This window comes from Rhea americana, unplaced genomic scaffold, assembly GCF_003343005.1.
Source record: "Rhea americana isolate MKP2758 unplaced genomic scaffold, rheAme1 scaffold_1, whole genome shotgun sequence".
NCBI lineage: Eukaryota > Metazoa > Chordata > Aves > Rheiformes > Rheidae > Rhea > Rhea americana.
The window spans coordinates 9,653,814-9,672,219 of NW_028185038.1; the positions used below are offsets into that span (position 1 = coordinate 9,653,814).

Consider the following 18,406-nt stretch of genomic DNA (forward strand, 5'->3'; position numbering starts at 1 on the left):
CATCTAGCAGGTCACAAGCATGACTGATCTGTTTGGTAAGAGCCTGACTTCATAGAGAACTTGTTGGGCACATCATTAGCTTTCCTCAGACTGTAATTAAATTTATASCAATTAAATTAAATTTTAGAGCAATGATTTATCAGCCTTCATTTGTGGATTACATCTCAGCTCTGTAGTTCACGCAAACTGAAGTGCATTTATTTGTTTAGTAAGTATTAGAGACAAAGAGGCACGAATGTGGCTGCAGGATTTTCTTTACGATCTTTGCAATATGAATATGGAATTTTTACAAAGAACAATAGTCACAATGTTTCATCATATTTTTAGTAGTCACTTCATTTCCCTGTGAAAGTTTGATTTAAGGAGAATGAATCACCAAATGTCACATATGATGTACACACRAGATAGCGTAATGTTTTAAACAGGAGTTTACTGATAATGTTGCCATTTGTTGAAATAACAGATCAAGAACCCTCTTGGCAAACACAGTTTTCTGCATGAGAAAAATTACTATAGCTTTTAGTTTATGATTTTAAACTAACAATTCTGAAAATGATTTATTTTTTTAAAAGCATGAATATATCCTACTCTGAAATTACAAAAGATGATAAAATTTACTATGATATCTCAAGCATAAAGTAGCTTGGAAAGGGAGTATAATTGAACTCCCATTGTAGACATCAATATATTAGCTGCTAAATAGAATGAAATATTCAGYGAAAGTATTTAAGCACATACTTGGCTTTATGCATATGCAGTATTCCTCCCACCAGTATAGTGAAATGGATGCTAAATTTAAAGCAAGTGCTTCAGTCCTATAGTTTTCAGACAATTCACCAAATGATTGTTTGGAGAAGCATCCAGATGGTAACACTAGAAATCTCAGAAAGCTTCTCCATAAATAGCATTTCTATTTTAAGGACAAATGTTTCTTGAATTTACACTGCCAGAAATGAAGATGAGACTTGTGTCTTTTAATTGTTATAACCTGCTATTATTAATACAAAAGAGGTAGAGAAAGTGCCTGCTACATGTGTTCTATCTCTGTCACATTTTCTGAACCAAAAGGAAAATCAGTGTCTGCCTACTGAATAGATAATGCTATAAGCCAGTAGTAAACAGCATTATAATAAAAAAATGCAAGGTGTTTTCAGACTTGCTGCTCAGGAGAAAAAAAGAATAAAGCTTACAAGTTTCTTCTAATATCTGTGGGCTTCAACTKATATATTACAAATAGAAATATGCAAAAATATGAGTTTCAGCAAATGTTCTTTCTTCTTAAGGTCTATCATGTTTTCTTAAGGTTACTTCAACAATAGGGGAACACAAGATGAARGATGAATCACCTTTGAAAATATTAATCATCAATCCTAAAAAGCCTAAGACAAAATATCRATGAAATCACCTAAAAAATATCCAGATGACTTTATTTTGTTTTCCAAYAGCTGCATCTGGCTCTATTTCATATAAATGCAAGTTAGATGTCCATAACCTCTGGGTTCTTTACAGATGTGGTCATGAAGTTGAGCATTTTTACATAAGCAAAACTTAAGCAAATTAATTTCAGGACACCATGTTTCCAAAAGGCAATCGCCTGGCACTGCCAAAGATTGTGCTGTTCCATGCAAAACTATATCCAGACACTCTAGACATACTTTTCAAATTATTTGTGGCTTTAATTATGTATTTCATCTGTTAGGACTTCCTCTGACCAACAATGAGTAATACCATGCAGTACAGAGGGTCAGGCTAGTGCCGGTGTGTGCTCGTGCGTGGCAGTGTTTGAAAGATGCCTGCAGCCTTGCAAACATCACCAGAGCTGCGCTGCCCGAGTGCAGGGCTGACGTCTGCCAGAAGCCTGCATGGGCAAGGAAGGAGACGAAAGCACACGAGCTGGATGTGCATGTGATGATAGAGGACAACTCTCCTAAATGAGGTGCCATGGAGAGACTCCTCGCTGGGTATCAGCAAAAGCTTCAAGGAGTGTCGGCTTGTCCATATGCTTCCTCCATGCAGCAGTCTGACATCTCACAGCCTTACATTCGCATGTGGCTTACTGTTTTTATGCTTCTGGTCACCATCAGCCTAGTAAAAGTGTAACTACTGCTTCCAGCCTGGTTAACTTTCCTAAAAACAAAATTTGTCTCCTTAACAAAAGTTGTCTGCTTTTCAGAAGTGGTTAATCCTTCAAGCACCCTAACCAGTTTCTTCTCAGATATACAAATGCTTAACTGTCTTGAAAATTCAGAGGCTTCCTTAAGTACATTACTAAATTAATGGCAGAATACCAAAATYAATACAGGACAAATTGAGAGTGTTTAACTTTAGACTCTAAGCTTTARACAGAGACCTTCTTCATCACTGTCAACACTGTGGCAAGAAGATGAGCATCTACACATAATTTAAATACAAGCTCACTGATACACTGATCTAAACGCTTTGCACTTTCAATTTACTAAGAATTGAAATTAGCTATTTGGTTCATGAACTATGAATTTCATTTTACCAATAATTAAGTTAGGTAAAGTCTGATATCCTAAAAAAATATAGCTACTAAATTCCATATAGTTTTAATCACAGATTCTATACCTATTGGAGAAAGGCTATGTTCATTGCCACAGTCATTCCATGTTCTGCACTTACAAAATGAACTATAATTTGACTTTATTTTTAATATAGCCTTATTACATACACAATATCAACTTTGAAAAAAAACCCAGCTCATAAAGATACTAATAGTTTGAAGCAATTAATATATTGTGTATTTCCTAATGGAAATCAGTTAATTTATGTGTGWTTGACCGTGACTTTTAAAAGGATTTTTAATCTGTTCAGAGCTTTTATTAAAAAAAAAAATCACCATTAGCATTGTCATCATCATCTGTACTCTTTTGGAACTTGACTCTGGAATCAGCTGGACTGTGTAAATCCTGAATTGCAGGTAAAAGCCTCAGCTTTGGCGAAGACAGTCCACAGTCTTAGTTACATCAAGATGAACACAGCTGAGCTATAAAATATAGCTTTCCACATTATTATGTAATTTTAAAATGGCTATTAAAAAGAAAAAAAGGGGAGGGGAAGCTTCTAGTAACAAGATATTGATTTTCATGAGGTAACYTCTTCTGGAAACAATAAAGGTATCTATCCATACAGTCCTCAGGGTATGTTTTCATTCAGATCAAGACCAGTTTCTATTTAAGATATTTCATTCAGGTATAGATTCTAGAAAATGAAATATCGCACTATATGGTCTCCTTCAGGGTCTACAAAGGAGGCCTGACACACAGGCTTCTTCAAAGCCCGCTCCTGCTCATGTCATGTGGCACAGAAAAGCACAGCAGGACTATCTGACCTTGTGAAAGCAAAGGCACACCAGGAGATTGCTAGAAACCCATGGATAGTATCTAAAAACTGGAGAAATATATGTGTCCGTGTGTACTTATATTCCTCYAAAAAAACTTAACACCTCAAAAATCTTAGTTTAACACCTATCTATCTTCCACAAGACGTGTGCAAGCAGTGGGGCAACCATTCCAACTTAGTTGGCTAATTCACACGTTTTTCTCACTGAAATTTTAGGCGTCTGAAAGCTCACATAATGATCCAGCCCAATGAGTTCTCTGCTATTAATGGAAGAAAAGAAAGAACAGGGAGAAAGAGAGAGAAAGGGAGAGAGGGAGGGAGGGAGACAGGTATTTTTTACTCTTCCAGTGCATGGCTCTTGCCCAGACACCGCTAAAGGACCACCAGGCAGTACTGGCACCCTAGAAGGGCTCTCATGGAGAGCAGGAGGTGTTATGGAAGTGCCAGATGGGCCCACCTCCACAGACTGTTATAATACTAGCGCTTTCCTGTCTGTTTTCCTCTGGGCAATGTTATGCTTACATTTCTGATTGCACAGTGAGTTAAGTTCAACGGGAGAACGTTCTTAACCAGACCGTGAGCCAACCATTAAAGCAGCGTCCACATGGTCCTCAAAATGAGTAACTTGTCACCACGAACTTCCATGTCAGTGCCCTAGCTATAGGATTATACAAGGTTAGATACAATCACTAATGGGTATGGAATTTTTGGTTGAATTTATGAACAACATTTTTTCCAAGCAATAAAATAGTCTACCAAAACCAAAGACTGGGGTCAATCCTACATGGTATATACTAAAAGTAAGTGCTTAGCTTTAGGCACTGACTGCTTTCATTGTAGTAAGGAGATTTTTAATTCACTGAAAATTAAGGATGTATTTTAAGGTATGACACTATGTGATTTGTGAGACTGGAATCAAACATAAATACAAAAAAGCCCAAAACAAAATGAATAAACAAACAAAAGTGTCCCTTGATGATTTAATGGCATAAATATCATATCCAACAGTGCCTGAGAAATTTTGACTAACTTCAGAATATCAAATCAGAGCACTTGAGGCATAAAATGTAACTTTGACAAAATTTGGGATCTTAAATGCTCAAAACTGTTGATCCTCAGAATCCACTGCCATTTACCTAGGTAGAAATACCAAACCTCTCTAGATGACTGTAGATCTTAAAGCTACTCACACATAGCTATCATCTCCCTGTTTTTCCTTATGCCATATAATTTACAATGCTAGTCAAATCAAATCATTAAAAAAAAAAAAGAATCTACATATTTTTCTTCTGATGGCAACACAGCTACTAGAGCAAATTTCTTTCAGGATCTGGAGTTTTGTCTACTAGGACTGGACACCACTGTTAAGACAGCAAGAAGTCCACAGCATTCCCTGCAAGCTAACAGCCCAAATTTCACATAGCTTAGGTGGAACTACTCAGATATCTCAAAATAGTTCAGTGGAATAATACATGTTAACCACACATACCATAACTTAGTACTAACGATTAGTCAGTATTCCAAGCATGTTAATTACCCTTTCCAGACTCTCGTCCTAGACTATAGCATGTTTGTGTATGTGTATATATTATAATACCAGGAAYATTTATTTTTAAATAATTAAGCCACAGAGTGTAGGCTGAGATCATAAGAAGAGTCTGGGTTAAAGCAACAAAAGTTAAAATGGAAATTCTGAGATCTATTCCAAATTCCATGTATTTTATTTTGTATATGAAATAGCTAATTCAGTGATTGAAAAATAATTGAAAAATTCCCTTGAAGAGGAAGACTGAATACCACTGAAGTCCTATATTTCATATTTCCTTTTGAAAAACAGCTGTCAGAAACTAGTAACACCACAAACCCATTAAAAATGTCATGAAAGTAATGGAATAAGTAGCAGATGCAGCTTTACCTATGTGAAAATTTCTCTCTTTGAAGAGGTGTACTACTAAAAATGAAGTAGGAGATTCATTTTTAATCCATTTTCAGATCATTAAGGCAGATGATAGTCAAAATCTGGACAGGGCTAATGGCTTGGAAGCAAGTTCCCCAACTTTTTTTCCTGAGAAGTGAATTCATATGACTCATTTTAGACAACTAAAGTTAGGTGAGTCAAACCATAGCCATCAGGTTTACCAGTTCCCCAAGGGAAACAGTTGTACTAACTATACTGCTAAATGGGATGTAACTTGRATAGCGGGACAGAAGAAAAAAAAAGAGGTTCAAAATCAAAAGGAAACAAAGGCACAGATGTTTTATTAAAAGGGGTGCTCCTGGGCTTCTGGACAAGTCTTCAAAAGCAACAGCCAGCCTCTGGGAATGTGATATTCCAAATCAGGAAACAAGAAAACTTTGTGTAAGTGTGTGCATATATATATATATATATATACACACACACACACGTGTCTGTGTGTGTATACATACAGGCACATATATATGTATATGTACATCTGTACATATAAAATAGAAGAAATACTGTTAGAATCTATCTAAAATTCATTCTCCTGCAAAAAAAGAAAAAAATATGTATCATTTCTCTTCCCGCCTGCCCCGTGCACATTTTGTGCCCCAAATCTCCTAAGAGCCCGTTGGAAAGGGAGACTCTGGTTTCACCGTCTTTCGCAGCAGGCCGGGAAGCGGCTGCACCACGTGCGTGTGCGTTTTTCTCAGGAGCGCTGGGCRCTGTTTACCCTTGGTGCCTTAAAATCGGACGTCTAACAGCGGTTGCCGCTTCCCCCCGTCCGCCCAGCCCTTCGCAGCCCCTGGTTTTACCGCGGACGAGCAGCGCAGCCCTTCCCAACGCCGCGGCGCTCCTACCTCGTAGTTACGACTTAAAAAAGTTACGACTTTAAAAAAAAAAAAAAAAAAAAAAACTTTTTCAAAGTTGGCAGATCTCTCTCAGACTCTTGGGTGTGATTATTTTTGTTTTAGCAAACTCAGAAATGCTATTCAGCGATTAGGTAGTTTCTGTTTACACATTACCACTACACACAGTGAACAGTCAGGCTAGTTATTGATTTTAAATGATAAATTTTTATTCTGAATATACTGTTTTTGCACAAGATTTAACACAACAGTTCTAGGATTATAAATTTTTTTATAACAGTATTGTACAAATTTTTACAAAAAAAATATTTTTCCAGGCTTGTCAAGTTCCACAAAAGTGTCAAGAGAACACAAGAAAAGGGAGAAAGACCTGCTTGCCTTAGGAGAGCAAGCCAAGCCTCTTTTGCGGGAACACACACTGAGCATTTCAATAAAAATACCCCGAAAAAGCATGATCCGGACATTCCATACGACACGAGAAGAGAGGACAGCGTTGTCAGCCCACAGTCGCAATTGCACGGCATCTGAACAAGACAGTATCCCTTTAGCCTCCGTGAAACTATTTCTTCACGATGGTATATTCTGTTTAAACCGTAAGCAGTACAGACGCAAGGAGCTGGGAGGAGGGCGAGGCTCGCTTTTCAAAAGTCTTGAATTGCTTGCAGACACTTCGTTTTAATCTTTTTACAGTAGTGTACAATGAATATTAACAATATTAACATTGTGGTATGAAGGAAAAAGGAAAAAAAAATATATCTGGCCTTTGTTAAAGGCTTGGATGTCCAATGAAGCTGGGGAAAATTTATACTAAGAAAGCAGCTTTTAATATTCCACCTTCAGCAGACATTCTGAAAACATTGCAGAGCTTTGCAGTAGCYATTAATGCAAACCATGCGTTACGGTTCTTAATAACCACTGTGCTAGGGTCTCAGTTTTTAGGACCAGCGGGACTGAGGTTGCATTTTGAAATTAAGACATACTAAGGACGGTCGCTGCGCTTCAGTGTTAATGGGAACAGAAGGTCTCAATATCTTTTAAATGATACTGAAAAACTTTCAACCACAGCAAGTAACACTTGGGTTGCAAAGGTCACTTAAAAGGGATACTGCCTATTTGAACCCAGTAAGGCCAGTTTTTAAGTTAGTAAAAGGAACATTATAGGAAAACTTACAAATGGCAGCAATACTGTCTTTTGTCAAGTTAAGCAGTAAAGCCTCAAGCATTAGAAACATGAAAAAAGATCATACTAAAGTCTCAAAGGTACAGGACCTAAAAATCTTGTCGACCAAACCCGCTATGTCATGTTAAAAACCTGTTACAAATATGGGCCACGGTCAGTGTTTTGGCAGTAATGCTGGTTGTTTAAACGAAAAAATGAGAAAGAAACCTTTCATGTTAAGTCCTAAGACCATGTTTTGTATAGTACCAGGCTGTTACAGCCTTAATGGTGGTTATTTGTCAGATGTAGTAAAGGCTGCATGACTTCTGTGTAAACTAAAACAGTTCAAACAGTTTATCTCTATCCCTTAATGCTATTTAAAGGATCTAAGCAAATATCAACATAGCTTATTATGTGATATATTTTTTTTTATTACAGCATACTGTAATTTGAAAATGTCTCATTTGAAAGCCTAGGATCAAGTTTCTTCTCTAACAAACAGGAGAACATGACTATTATGCATTACGTGCGAGTGGGAACACTCTTCTGCATAAGAATACGGATCTGCTCCCAGAAGTTATTTCTAACAGATTGGTGTTTTTGACACAGCTAATGTTCATATTGTATTTGCTTTCTGGTGTGCTGCATTTTGTAGGTACATARACAGTGCATTTTAAAAAATCTTGAACTTTTAAATAAAACTTGGCTACAATTGGATTAAATATAGTTTTCTGCAAACAGAAGCCAAAATTTCCTTCCTTTTCTGTTGAAAGTACTGAATTTTATAGGTACAGTACTAAACCCTGACAGAAGAGCCAAATCCTGAGTTTTCTATCTCTTGTCAGGCAAGTTTTATTGGAAAAAAAAAAGGGGGGGGGGTACAAACATGGTTCTTCAGGTATTAAGAGGAGGGAGCAGAAGAGGAACAAAGATTCTCCCTCCTGCCTTGCCTGAGCGCTCCGGGAYGACACGGGATGAACACCAAAGCCCCAGCGGTCCTCTGGGGCAGCACGGCACTGGACCGGCTTTCTTTATGCCTCCAAACTCTAATCAGATCATCATGAATTAACTCAGGATGGGGCTCACCCCAGTGGGCAAATTCTTCTGAAATGTAAGTAATGTAACTTTTCCATGAAGGGTTTCTTTTGGGAAGCTAAGTGAAAATCTATATTATACTAATATGCCAACAAGCTTCTGAGTAAGTAAAGAGCAAAATCCAAAATAATATGTATTTTAAGTAATCTTAGAGTAGGAGTTATGGATGTAATAAGTATTGGCCTAGTCCTACAAAACTTGCTCTCCCCATAAGAATTCAACTGACGATATTAAAGAAAACATCCGGATAATAACGCCTCAGCATTAGAGAGACTCAGCTAACTGTTTTGTCAAGCGGTATTGGCGAGGTATAGCAATGTGGCTGGAAGGGGGAGCTCCAAGATTATCTTCACCTGTGTTATCTAAATTACTTCATTTTTCTGAAGGAAGACCTAGAGTCATCCAACACATTCAGCTGTACTTCTAATCCCTTGACTTTACTAGAGATATTTTTTAAAAAGCTGAATTTGATGATTGAAAGAAAAAAAAATCTGCATTTTTTTTTTTTTTACTATTTTCTCTTACTGTAATCCCAAATATAAGAAAATATATAGTTGGAACCAATGTATATAAGAAAAATAATGATCCAACCATGGGTACAGCTACAGTAGACATTTGATCTTTCAAGCCATGCCATGGCTTTGAGTAGCTTGTTCAGTTTTCATTGGATATTAATGCATGCCCAATTACTTCTTTAAGCTTTTCACATGATCAAAATGATATCAGTTTCCRGCATATACATACCAGTGCTTTGCATTTTCTTATTTTCAAAGAGCTAGTGTACTRTGCCAAGTTAATATTTGCATATTGCAGTTGTTAGCAAAATTGTACAATACCAGCAGAGTTGCACATTCATTGGTTTAGCTGTCTTGCAGTACTTTGTAGTTTTGAAAACTAGAAAAAAGCGCAAATCATATTGTGCATCAACACTATGCTACACTGTCATGTTGCAATTTACTGCACCAATCTGTATCACCACTGAGGCTGTATAAAAACAACCTTTATTATTCACAATCAAGTATCAATGTGCATACATAGAGATTCAAGGCTCCCCATTTGTTTAGATCTTGTTCTAATTTTAGTAATCAGGAGATTGGCTCTGTTAAATTTGCTATTTCCAATAATAAATAGCAACAGAAAAAGTTTTACCATTATAGATGTTTTTATATAAAGGCAACAAAGGGGGAACCCGATATGAACCTTACAGAACACACAACTTCAAAAATAAATGTGTCAAATCTGATTTTTGTATACTGAAAATATCTGTACACAGGTTTTCATGTGAGAGCGCTATTCCGTAAAAAATTCACCTCAACCCTTTTGCTACGATAGCTAAATTTACCCTATTTTCTTAGTTTTTTCATTGCACAGTATATTCAGAGCTCTGTTAAATAATATAATTTAATATTATTTCATTGCAACATATTGCAATGATCAGTTTCTCACACAACAAAAGAATCACTCAGTTACCTCTTCAATGGACTATACTATCAGAAAAAAACAAACTGAAAAACAGTAACGTAGCATCATCATCATGCAAAATACCCTTGGAAACCAACGTTCAATAATCACAAAGACATTTTTTTTTATTCACAAGCATTTGTCTGAGCATTTGAAGGATTTGACTAGCATTATATATAACTGCATGGTGAAGAGAAGGTGATTATTACATTGAAATTAACATTTCCTGATAGATGACAAAGTTCAAGAAGAAAATCACTTTTCAGTTAAGCTCTCAAGCACCTTTATATTTCTAAATACTGTAGTTTCTCCTTTTTCTTTCTTTTCTCTTTTTTTTTTTTTTTTTTTTTTTTTNTTTTTTTTTAACCAACAATTTAGGAACCCACCAAAACTTGGCTGGCTACCTGATTAACTTTGGAAAATAAACCACTCATCATAAAGCAAACGACGATAGACTTCTGATGAAGACTAGCCAATATTTTAGTTTCACTCAACTGGTTTGGACAAAACTGATGTTCAAAGTAGCCATCATGGTACTGGTAAAGTATATTGGGGCAGTATTTTTTATTTTTTTTTTWAATATATATTTATAACAAATGTTCATGTAAAAGAATATAAGATCTTCAAGAAAATCCAAAGATTAAAATAACGAAAATCATATATATATAAGCTATTTTAAGGGGAGCCCTTTTACATGAAGTCATCAATATTACACCAACAAACAGACAAACAAAACGCTGAGATTCCCCAGTGAAGCACGTACAGGATTCTGTTCAGATGGCATAGATGATGCAGCATTCACACAAATTTAAGGATCTGACACTCCAACATGCAGCACTGTGGGTGCCTTTATGAGTCTCACAGAGTGATAACCAGACACGAGCATTGCTGTTCTTCTGCTGTCTGAATAGCTGACCCTTTTAAAATGAAATTGAGGCTATCGTTTTGGCCGGGTCTTGATTAAGTTATGCAGCTTTTGGTTTAGCAGGGTCATAACTGTCAGTGTCTGCTGCCAGATAACAGCCAAAGCAGGACAAACTGAATTCCTACCATTGACCACAGTGATGGACTCAGACCAGAGACACCACCGCAGTCGGCTGAATCTTCCTGTTAATAAGAAAAGAAGAAATAATTTTAAATTAATTACAAATATACTTCCCGAGAAATAATCTATATCGTAAGCTCAAAAAATTTTGAACTATCCTTGAAACACCCATTTTGGTGTTAAATGTATATTATTTTGCCCAAAATAACATCAAAGTAGTTCTTGGAAGCTTGTCTAATGTTTCATACAAAGAGTGACATTACTATAATAACTGTGAACATGGGAAGATTAAATACTTACAAACTTACTGCAGTCACTTCTGAACTAGACAGGATGGTTACCCAATCAAACAAGAAATAATACAAAATATGCCTGCGTGCCCTGAAAAAACTGCATCTATGCTCTTTAGCAGTATATCAAYTTTGGGATTATGAATATCACTTTATAGGAATGAAAGATGGAAGAACAGATAACTTTTCAAGATAAGAAAGCAAATACAAGACTATATTCATGCCTATTACATCCTCATGCTCACACATCAAAAAGAATATAATTTACAGATACAGATATGATCAAAACGAATGAAATTCCCTTCTCTGTCTCTGATGCCACATTCCAGGGTAAGAGTCAAGATTTTATACCGGCTTTTTGTACACCTTTTGGGACATCTATAGAAAAGACACTCTCAAGCCAGTYTGAGGGCTTGCTGCAAGCTGGGCTGCTCTGTCACACACCAGTAGACCTATCTATTCATTATGCCACCAAGGAATCACAGTCTTGGATTATATCAGGCTTTTTTGCATTCTTATTTACCGTTAATTGCTGTTATTTGGCCAAATTTTGCCTATAATGCACAGTGTCTTTTGCATCTTGGACTTATTCATTAGTGTGGCTGATACAAATTTGATACAAGTTCTTGAGATTTTAAAATCTTTATTTTTGATTATTTCTCAGGACTGACACAATCTACATACTGCTGTCCAGAACTCCAGGGAAATGTTCCAGCCACTCCCTGCTATGATCTGTCCTCTGAGTCCGAGATTCATGGGCAGCATTGTGGCATGAGAACATTTGATCTCCCACYTGTTTTTGCTGTATTCTACACCTGTACTGTAATGAGACATTTTCCATTTATTTGCACCAAGAGATGCAGCCTCTCCATGGAGGAGGCAATGGTCAAGGCAGGGAGGGATTTAGGAACCAGGAAACTTTCTGAACAGTAGGAACATGTGCAGGAAGTGTAAGCTGCACCTTTGCTATAACAGAGCTCTTTGCTGGCACAGAAATTACAAAAGTTGCAGAAGAATATTTAAAATATAAAGTAGAAGAAAGTTCAGAGTGACATGCCCTTGAGGCAGATATAGCTAATATTCAGTGTGCCTTTGAAAAGGCCAGGAGGGGTAATAAGGTAGTGCAATCAGAAAAAATACAGAAGACTCCTTCAGGGCACCATCAGTTTACTAGTACATCTTTAAGCCAAACTTGCAAGTGCTTCTGTGTGCAGGAACATAAAAATAGAATGGGGAATCAAGACATCCCTCATCAAATGATCGTCCTTGTATAACAGACATCTCAAAGACCAGTGGAAGGAGAATAACAAGTACGATAGAGTGCTGTCAGGCTACGAACTTTATAAGAATGATAGCGTAGGACATACGGTGGGAGAGTGGCACAGCACGTAAAGGATAATATGAAGTGTAATAGCATAAAAATACTGCAGAAAAAGGAAAGTGTAATGGAATCCCTGGRGGGAAGAAATTTAAGACTCTAATAATAAAAATGTAATACTAGGATCGCACTGCTGACCCCTCGATCAAAATGATAACATCAGTCAGGAAATATTACATGAGATTAGAGAAGCCACATACAGACTGGATGAACGCTCTATCAAGATGAGATGCAGAGATTAAATTTTTGGAAGCAGTAAGTGACTGCCTCCTATAACAAAAGGACAGTGGTGCCCAGGACCCACTTCAAAACTTATTAGCGGGGAGCTGCTCCATAATAAAGAGCATAATGCAATTCAACTTAATACTGTTCTGTGAGAGATCAGGCCAAGCAAATCCACCACAAAAGATACTCAATTTCAAGAAAGTGAGCTATATGAAAATTAGGCAAACAGTTAAAAACAAACACATATTAAAAAAAATAAATCCACAAAATAGAAAAAAAAAAAAAAAAAAAAAAACTAAAAGAAGCAGCCTAACAAACAAGATGCCCTAGAATCCTGTATTGCACTGGAAGCCCAGGTAAACAACTAAAACAAAACAAACAACAACAAAACAACCCTGCATCAATCAGTAAAGAGCTTAAGCAGGCTGTCAGARGGTCAGCATTTAAGAAATGAAAAATTTACTGAAATGAGAATAGAAAAGCTCACATAAATAGGCTTTACCTTAAATATAAACAAGAAAGTAAGAGAGACAGTAAAGAATTTGATAATGATGTCCCTGCAAAGGGAGAGCAAAATAATGGTAAAATTGTTTTGAATAAATCAAAAGCAGAAAGACATATAAGTAGTGTAACTGCTTGATGGCAGAGGTGTAAAACTGGATCTCGGGAACTRTAAGCGTGTAGCAGAGGATTTAAGTGAATTCCTTGTTGCAGTCTTTAGAGATGATGACTTCTGTGAGATTCYCACCACACCTGATACATTTTTCCAAACAGAGAGATCAGAGGAAGTAGATCAGCTCGAAATAAACATACAGGAAAGCAGAGCACACAGACAAATTAGATTCAGCAAGGAATGATAGCATTCACCAACAGTCCTGAAGAAACTTGGATGTAAAAAATTATTCAAATTCTTTYAAAAACAATCTAATTTATTCTTAAAGTAAATGTCTCAGATGATTATCTGCTGTTCTTTATCAATAATAGCCATTTCCAGATATAACTCTGCCATCTGTTAGCTTTATTATTTACTTCTATAATTTTAACTTAGACTTTTTTAGTTGACTGCACTCTGTAAGTTCAAAAATCCTAAGGTTTTCAATCAGCAAGGAAGTCRTAAGTGAATTTTCCTGCACTAAATTTGGAGTGAGATGTTAAATTTGAAGATGCACTGAAATTTCTGGTTTGTTTAGTTTGGCTCCATTGTGTCCTTGTATCTGCAATGTGCCTTGTCATGTAGTTTAATTCTACTCTCARCACCTAAAAATATCCGTATTGCCTCTTCCTCACAGGGAGAACCATTAGAAAAAGAATTTTCAGTACAAATTTCTTCTCATTTGAATTCAGTGAACAGTGCTCCACAYTGCCTCTTGGTAGTTAAGACTCTTACCACTCAAATTACACAACAGTTTCATATTGGAAGAAATGAGCTAGACATAAACATGAAATTTAGTATTTTCCAAAACAGAGGGAAGATGTCTGGAGAGCAAGTAAGAAGAAAGCTGAAGGTCTTAAGGCAAATATATGCATATTAGGAAGGGAAGAATAACACCACAGTAAAAACACTGTCTGCTTTGGATACAGAGGGTCTAGGTAGTTTTCTGTCTCTAGCATTATATAGTAATCCAGGCCAAAAAGAGTATGGGCAAGGAAAGTATACAGAATCCCATCTAAATTAATTCTCAGGATTCTTGTATGTTTTAACCATGGCGAAAATCATTTAAAAAAGTCAAAAAAAGAAAAAGAGATACATTCTAATTTACCAAAATTCAAGAAACCAACAATTTTATGGAAATAAATGGAATCACATTATTATTTTAGATGAGACTAGAATCAGATTCAGTGAAGCTTCGTTTTCAAATGGTGTTCAAAATGTCTTATTTGAAAACTTGCCATTTGTTCAGCTTTAAGAAAACTTGTAGTTACCTGTAAACGTTAACTCTAATTTTGCTTATAAAATTCCTTATAATAGACAGCATCATTTTCACTGTCATCTTCACATCTGCCAGTGCAATTAGACAACAAYCTCTTCCACTGAACTTTTTCAACTCATTACATTGGTTGCTACTACATATGCTCAGAAACTCTAAGTACTAACAGATTGGTTTGGGATGCCTTTTTTGTTATCTTCAAAATAATATTCTGTACATGATGTCTCTTCATTGGAAAGAATCCTCTTTACATGGTTCCATTTTAGCAATAGCATGTTAGAAATTTTCGGTTTTAACATGTCATATATAAAATTTCCTTGGATATTTGAAATGGAGACCTGTCAAATCCCAATGTCACCTCCATGTCATGCCTTACTATGATAGCTCTAGAGAGAGTTATTTTACAACATTCACACTGTGAAAATTATTCAGTACTTCCAGGAGATAAATTAATGCTTTTATAAAACCATACATTTTTTTCCTGAGCATCAAAATCACATATTCATTGCTAATTATCCAAGTTTACTGGAAGACAGTACCAGTATATATTTCAAAGACACACACACACATATATGTATATATATACATGTATATATACATACATGCATAAACCTGTATACATACTTGTTACCTCTTTAGAGGTACTCTACAAATAAGTTGGTTTTGTGTCTTGAAACCTGAATCACCTATCAGAGTCCATATGCTGCACTGACTAYAAAAGAATGAAACAAAGATCTCTATGCCAAAGAGCCTCTAATCTGACCTTTGTTATCAGCTGGTTACCTCAAAGTTACAGCTTTTATAAGTGCACATTACAACTATTTTACATTGGAAGGAAAATACCTTTGTTCATACTCAACAGATATTTCAATTTCCATGCATGGTCTTTCATAAATGTTCTATCACTTTCCATCATCCAGACTACCACACAACACAGTCAAAGCTATGCAGCTACACACAGATAAATTGGGGATACATCCAATCCCACCSAGATGCTTACAGTCATCCATGGTGCTAATCATCCTCAAAGCTCCCACTGACATCATGGGAGGTGACGGAAGTTAAGACACTCCCAGGAGGGTATGAAAACTTGTAGAATTCTCTTTATTGTAAGATATGGCAAACAAGAACAGTGTGCAGATACAAAGCAGGAACGAAGTGTTCAAGGGGTTGATAAGACTATATTGTTATGCATGATGAAAAGGAAAGATCGTGATTCTTGAACCTGATCTGCTGGTTTATATCTGTGTTGGCTTCAGTGACTTTAATAAAACTACATGGATTAATGTCCAGGGAAATCCTATTGCCAAAATCACAAAGTTATTAAAAACATCATGGATGAACAAAATTACCRGAATAACTTTCTGCTGCCAAAAGTCTATCAGCTAAAATTATGTTTCATAGGTTTCCACCTGGTAAGAATTTGGTTTGCATTCATGAGCAGAAAGWTCATTATGGGCTTTAAGAATTCAGTTCAAGGTGAATCTCTGCTGCTTTATGTACATTAGGYAGTAGCTTTTTAATTAAAAGAAGGTTACTTTTGTAGTTTGCTCTACAAGTAAGAGTATCAGATGTTAATCTTTTAGATATGAATGTCAAATATCACTGGTTTGGGGGAAGGAACTTTCACCCTTCCTTACAACCTTGAGCAAGTTTGTAGGTTTGCTAGAAATTAGATCATTTAACATGGAATATGAAATTTCAGAATTATTCAGTTTACAGCTATTACACAGAAGAGTAGGGTTTTTTTATTAGTATTCAAATAAAATTATTGAACTTTCCTCAAAATTTAAAGAGAACTGTTTTAATTCATCATTATGATTTTTAATATTCTACTACTCTAACTCTGAGAACTCACCTGTAAGGTTCCATCGGTACTTCTCATTGTTCACCTTACAATGATAGATATGTTATTACCTCCCTCTAGTGGTTTTCTGAGTAGTTATATTGATTAAAAACCTCTCCAACAGACAAGGTCAAAAAAGTTTTTTTTTCATCCTTTATTCTCATTAGATTAGCAATTCTTTCACATGTCACTATCACAGTAGTTCAAGCTCCCATACCATTAAATGTAATGTGGAGAAGAATGTCAAGGATTTTTGTTTTAGAAACCTCCGAGTTGTTTCATTAGCTGCACCTCAGGTTTGACGTATGCATTCATATATTCCATTAGAAGAAAAAATTCCGTTGTAATTGAGTATGTTTAGGTCAAATAAGCTAGAAAGTAAATCTAAGAATTTTCCAAATTCATGATTTAATAATCTAACCAATGCACACTGTTACCTTTTACCATTAACATTTACACAAACTCGAATACAGTGAAAACTTCTTACTGTTCTCCATAGCAATGCTTCAGTTCTTACAAAAAGCACTCAGCTATGCCCTCCCTAAGCACAGCTTTACTTTCACAGGTATTATATTCTCTTCCATTACTTTGTAACTTTGACTATTTCTGTGTGGAAAACTTTCTTCTTCTTCCATTTCTTTTTAACAAGCACAAGGGTTAGCAAAGGAAAAGAGTTTTGAAGTCACAAAGGGAAAGACAAAGACTCAGTCTGCACACGTACAGCCTGGAAGAGGCAGCCCCAGAAACTCTGCAGCTTTGTGCCGTTGTATTTGCTATCAGAGAGGCCCTCATGTTCTATAATCCTGATCTACAAGGTTCAAGACAGGCTTTTATATATATATATATATATATATTTAATTTCTCTTAATATTGCAATAGCAATTTGCTCCAGATTGTTGCTTTTGGGACTCATTTGATTCTGTTTTCTTTTGTATGCTTAGTTAAAATGTCCGCTAAATTTTTAAGCCAAGAACAGAACAAAAAATTAGAGAAAGTAACTGACCATCCACACCACATGAAAACTTGCAGAAAAATGAAGATAGGAGCAGACGTCATGGCAGAGGCACGACTCGTTGTGCATATAGGCTGATCCTATTAATAACGGGCAAAGTAGCAAGTAGAGGAAAGGAAAGAAAACACAGAAAAAAAGACATACAAGATGAGATATCATGCAGTTTGCCGGCAGTTAGCAGAGTTAATGTGAAAGCATCCACTCAAGAGCAAGAGATTCACAGCGAATATTGCAAATAAACTTAACCAAAACAGTCCACTGTTACAAAACACATGGCTTACACACTGATTAGCACATCAAGCTAGTGAGCAAGAGTTGCACTTTCACACACAATAGTATCTGGACTGATGTCTGAAGGATTTGGAATATTTACAATGGCCAAATAGCTCTGAAGACAGTTTTTCAACTTTCTTTAAGCTTTGTTGGTTAAAAAAAAATCCTTTTTTAATATAAATTGGTTACTAGAAAAACAAATTTAAGGCCAACTATTTGGAAGTTTAGAAGTTTTTAAACACAATAGACATCTCAGTCATCATCCTTCATTAAAAAAAAAAAAAAAAAAGAAGAAGAAGAGAATATCAAAATGTGGCATGCAGCAGTAATAGCCAAGTGCTCTCAGCCAACTTCACTAAAAGTTGTAGGCAATCTTTCTTTTGCAGAAATGAGATCAGGCATTTCAAATGTATTTTTTCAAAAATTATTTTATATAATTGAAGATAATTCTCTGTTCAGTACTCTCTATCTTGAAATTTGTTCTGAACAGCTTCAACTCAAT

General features: G+C 35.9%; 1 protein-coding gene across 1 annotated transcript in view; it reads right to left on the reverse strand.

Annotated features, from left to right (window-relative positions):
• Positions 1 to 6,376: 6,376 nt before the first annotated feature.
• CACNA2D1 (calcium voltage-gated channel auxiliary subunit alpha2delta 1) overlaps positions 6,377 to 18,406 on the reverse strand; it is a 337,698-nt gene continuing 325,668 nt past the window's right edge. The window contains exon 37 of the mRNA XM_085298915.1: positions 6,377 to 11,014. Within this exon, the coding sequence (XP_085155041.1) occupies positions 10,907 to 11,014 (108 nt within the window). The 3' untranslated portion in view covers positions 6,377 to 10,906. The remainder of the gene's footprint in view (positions 11,015 to 18,406) is intronic.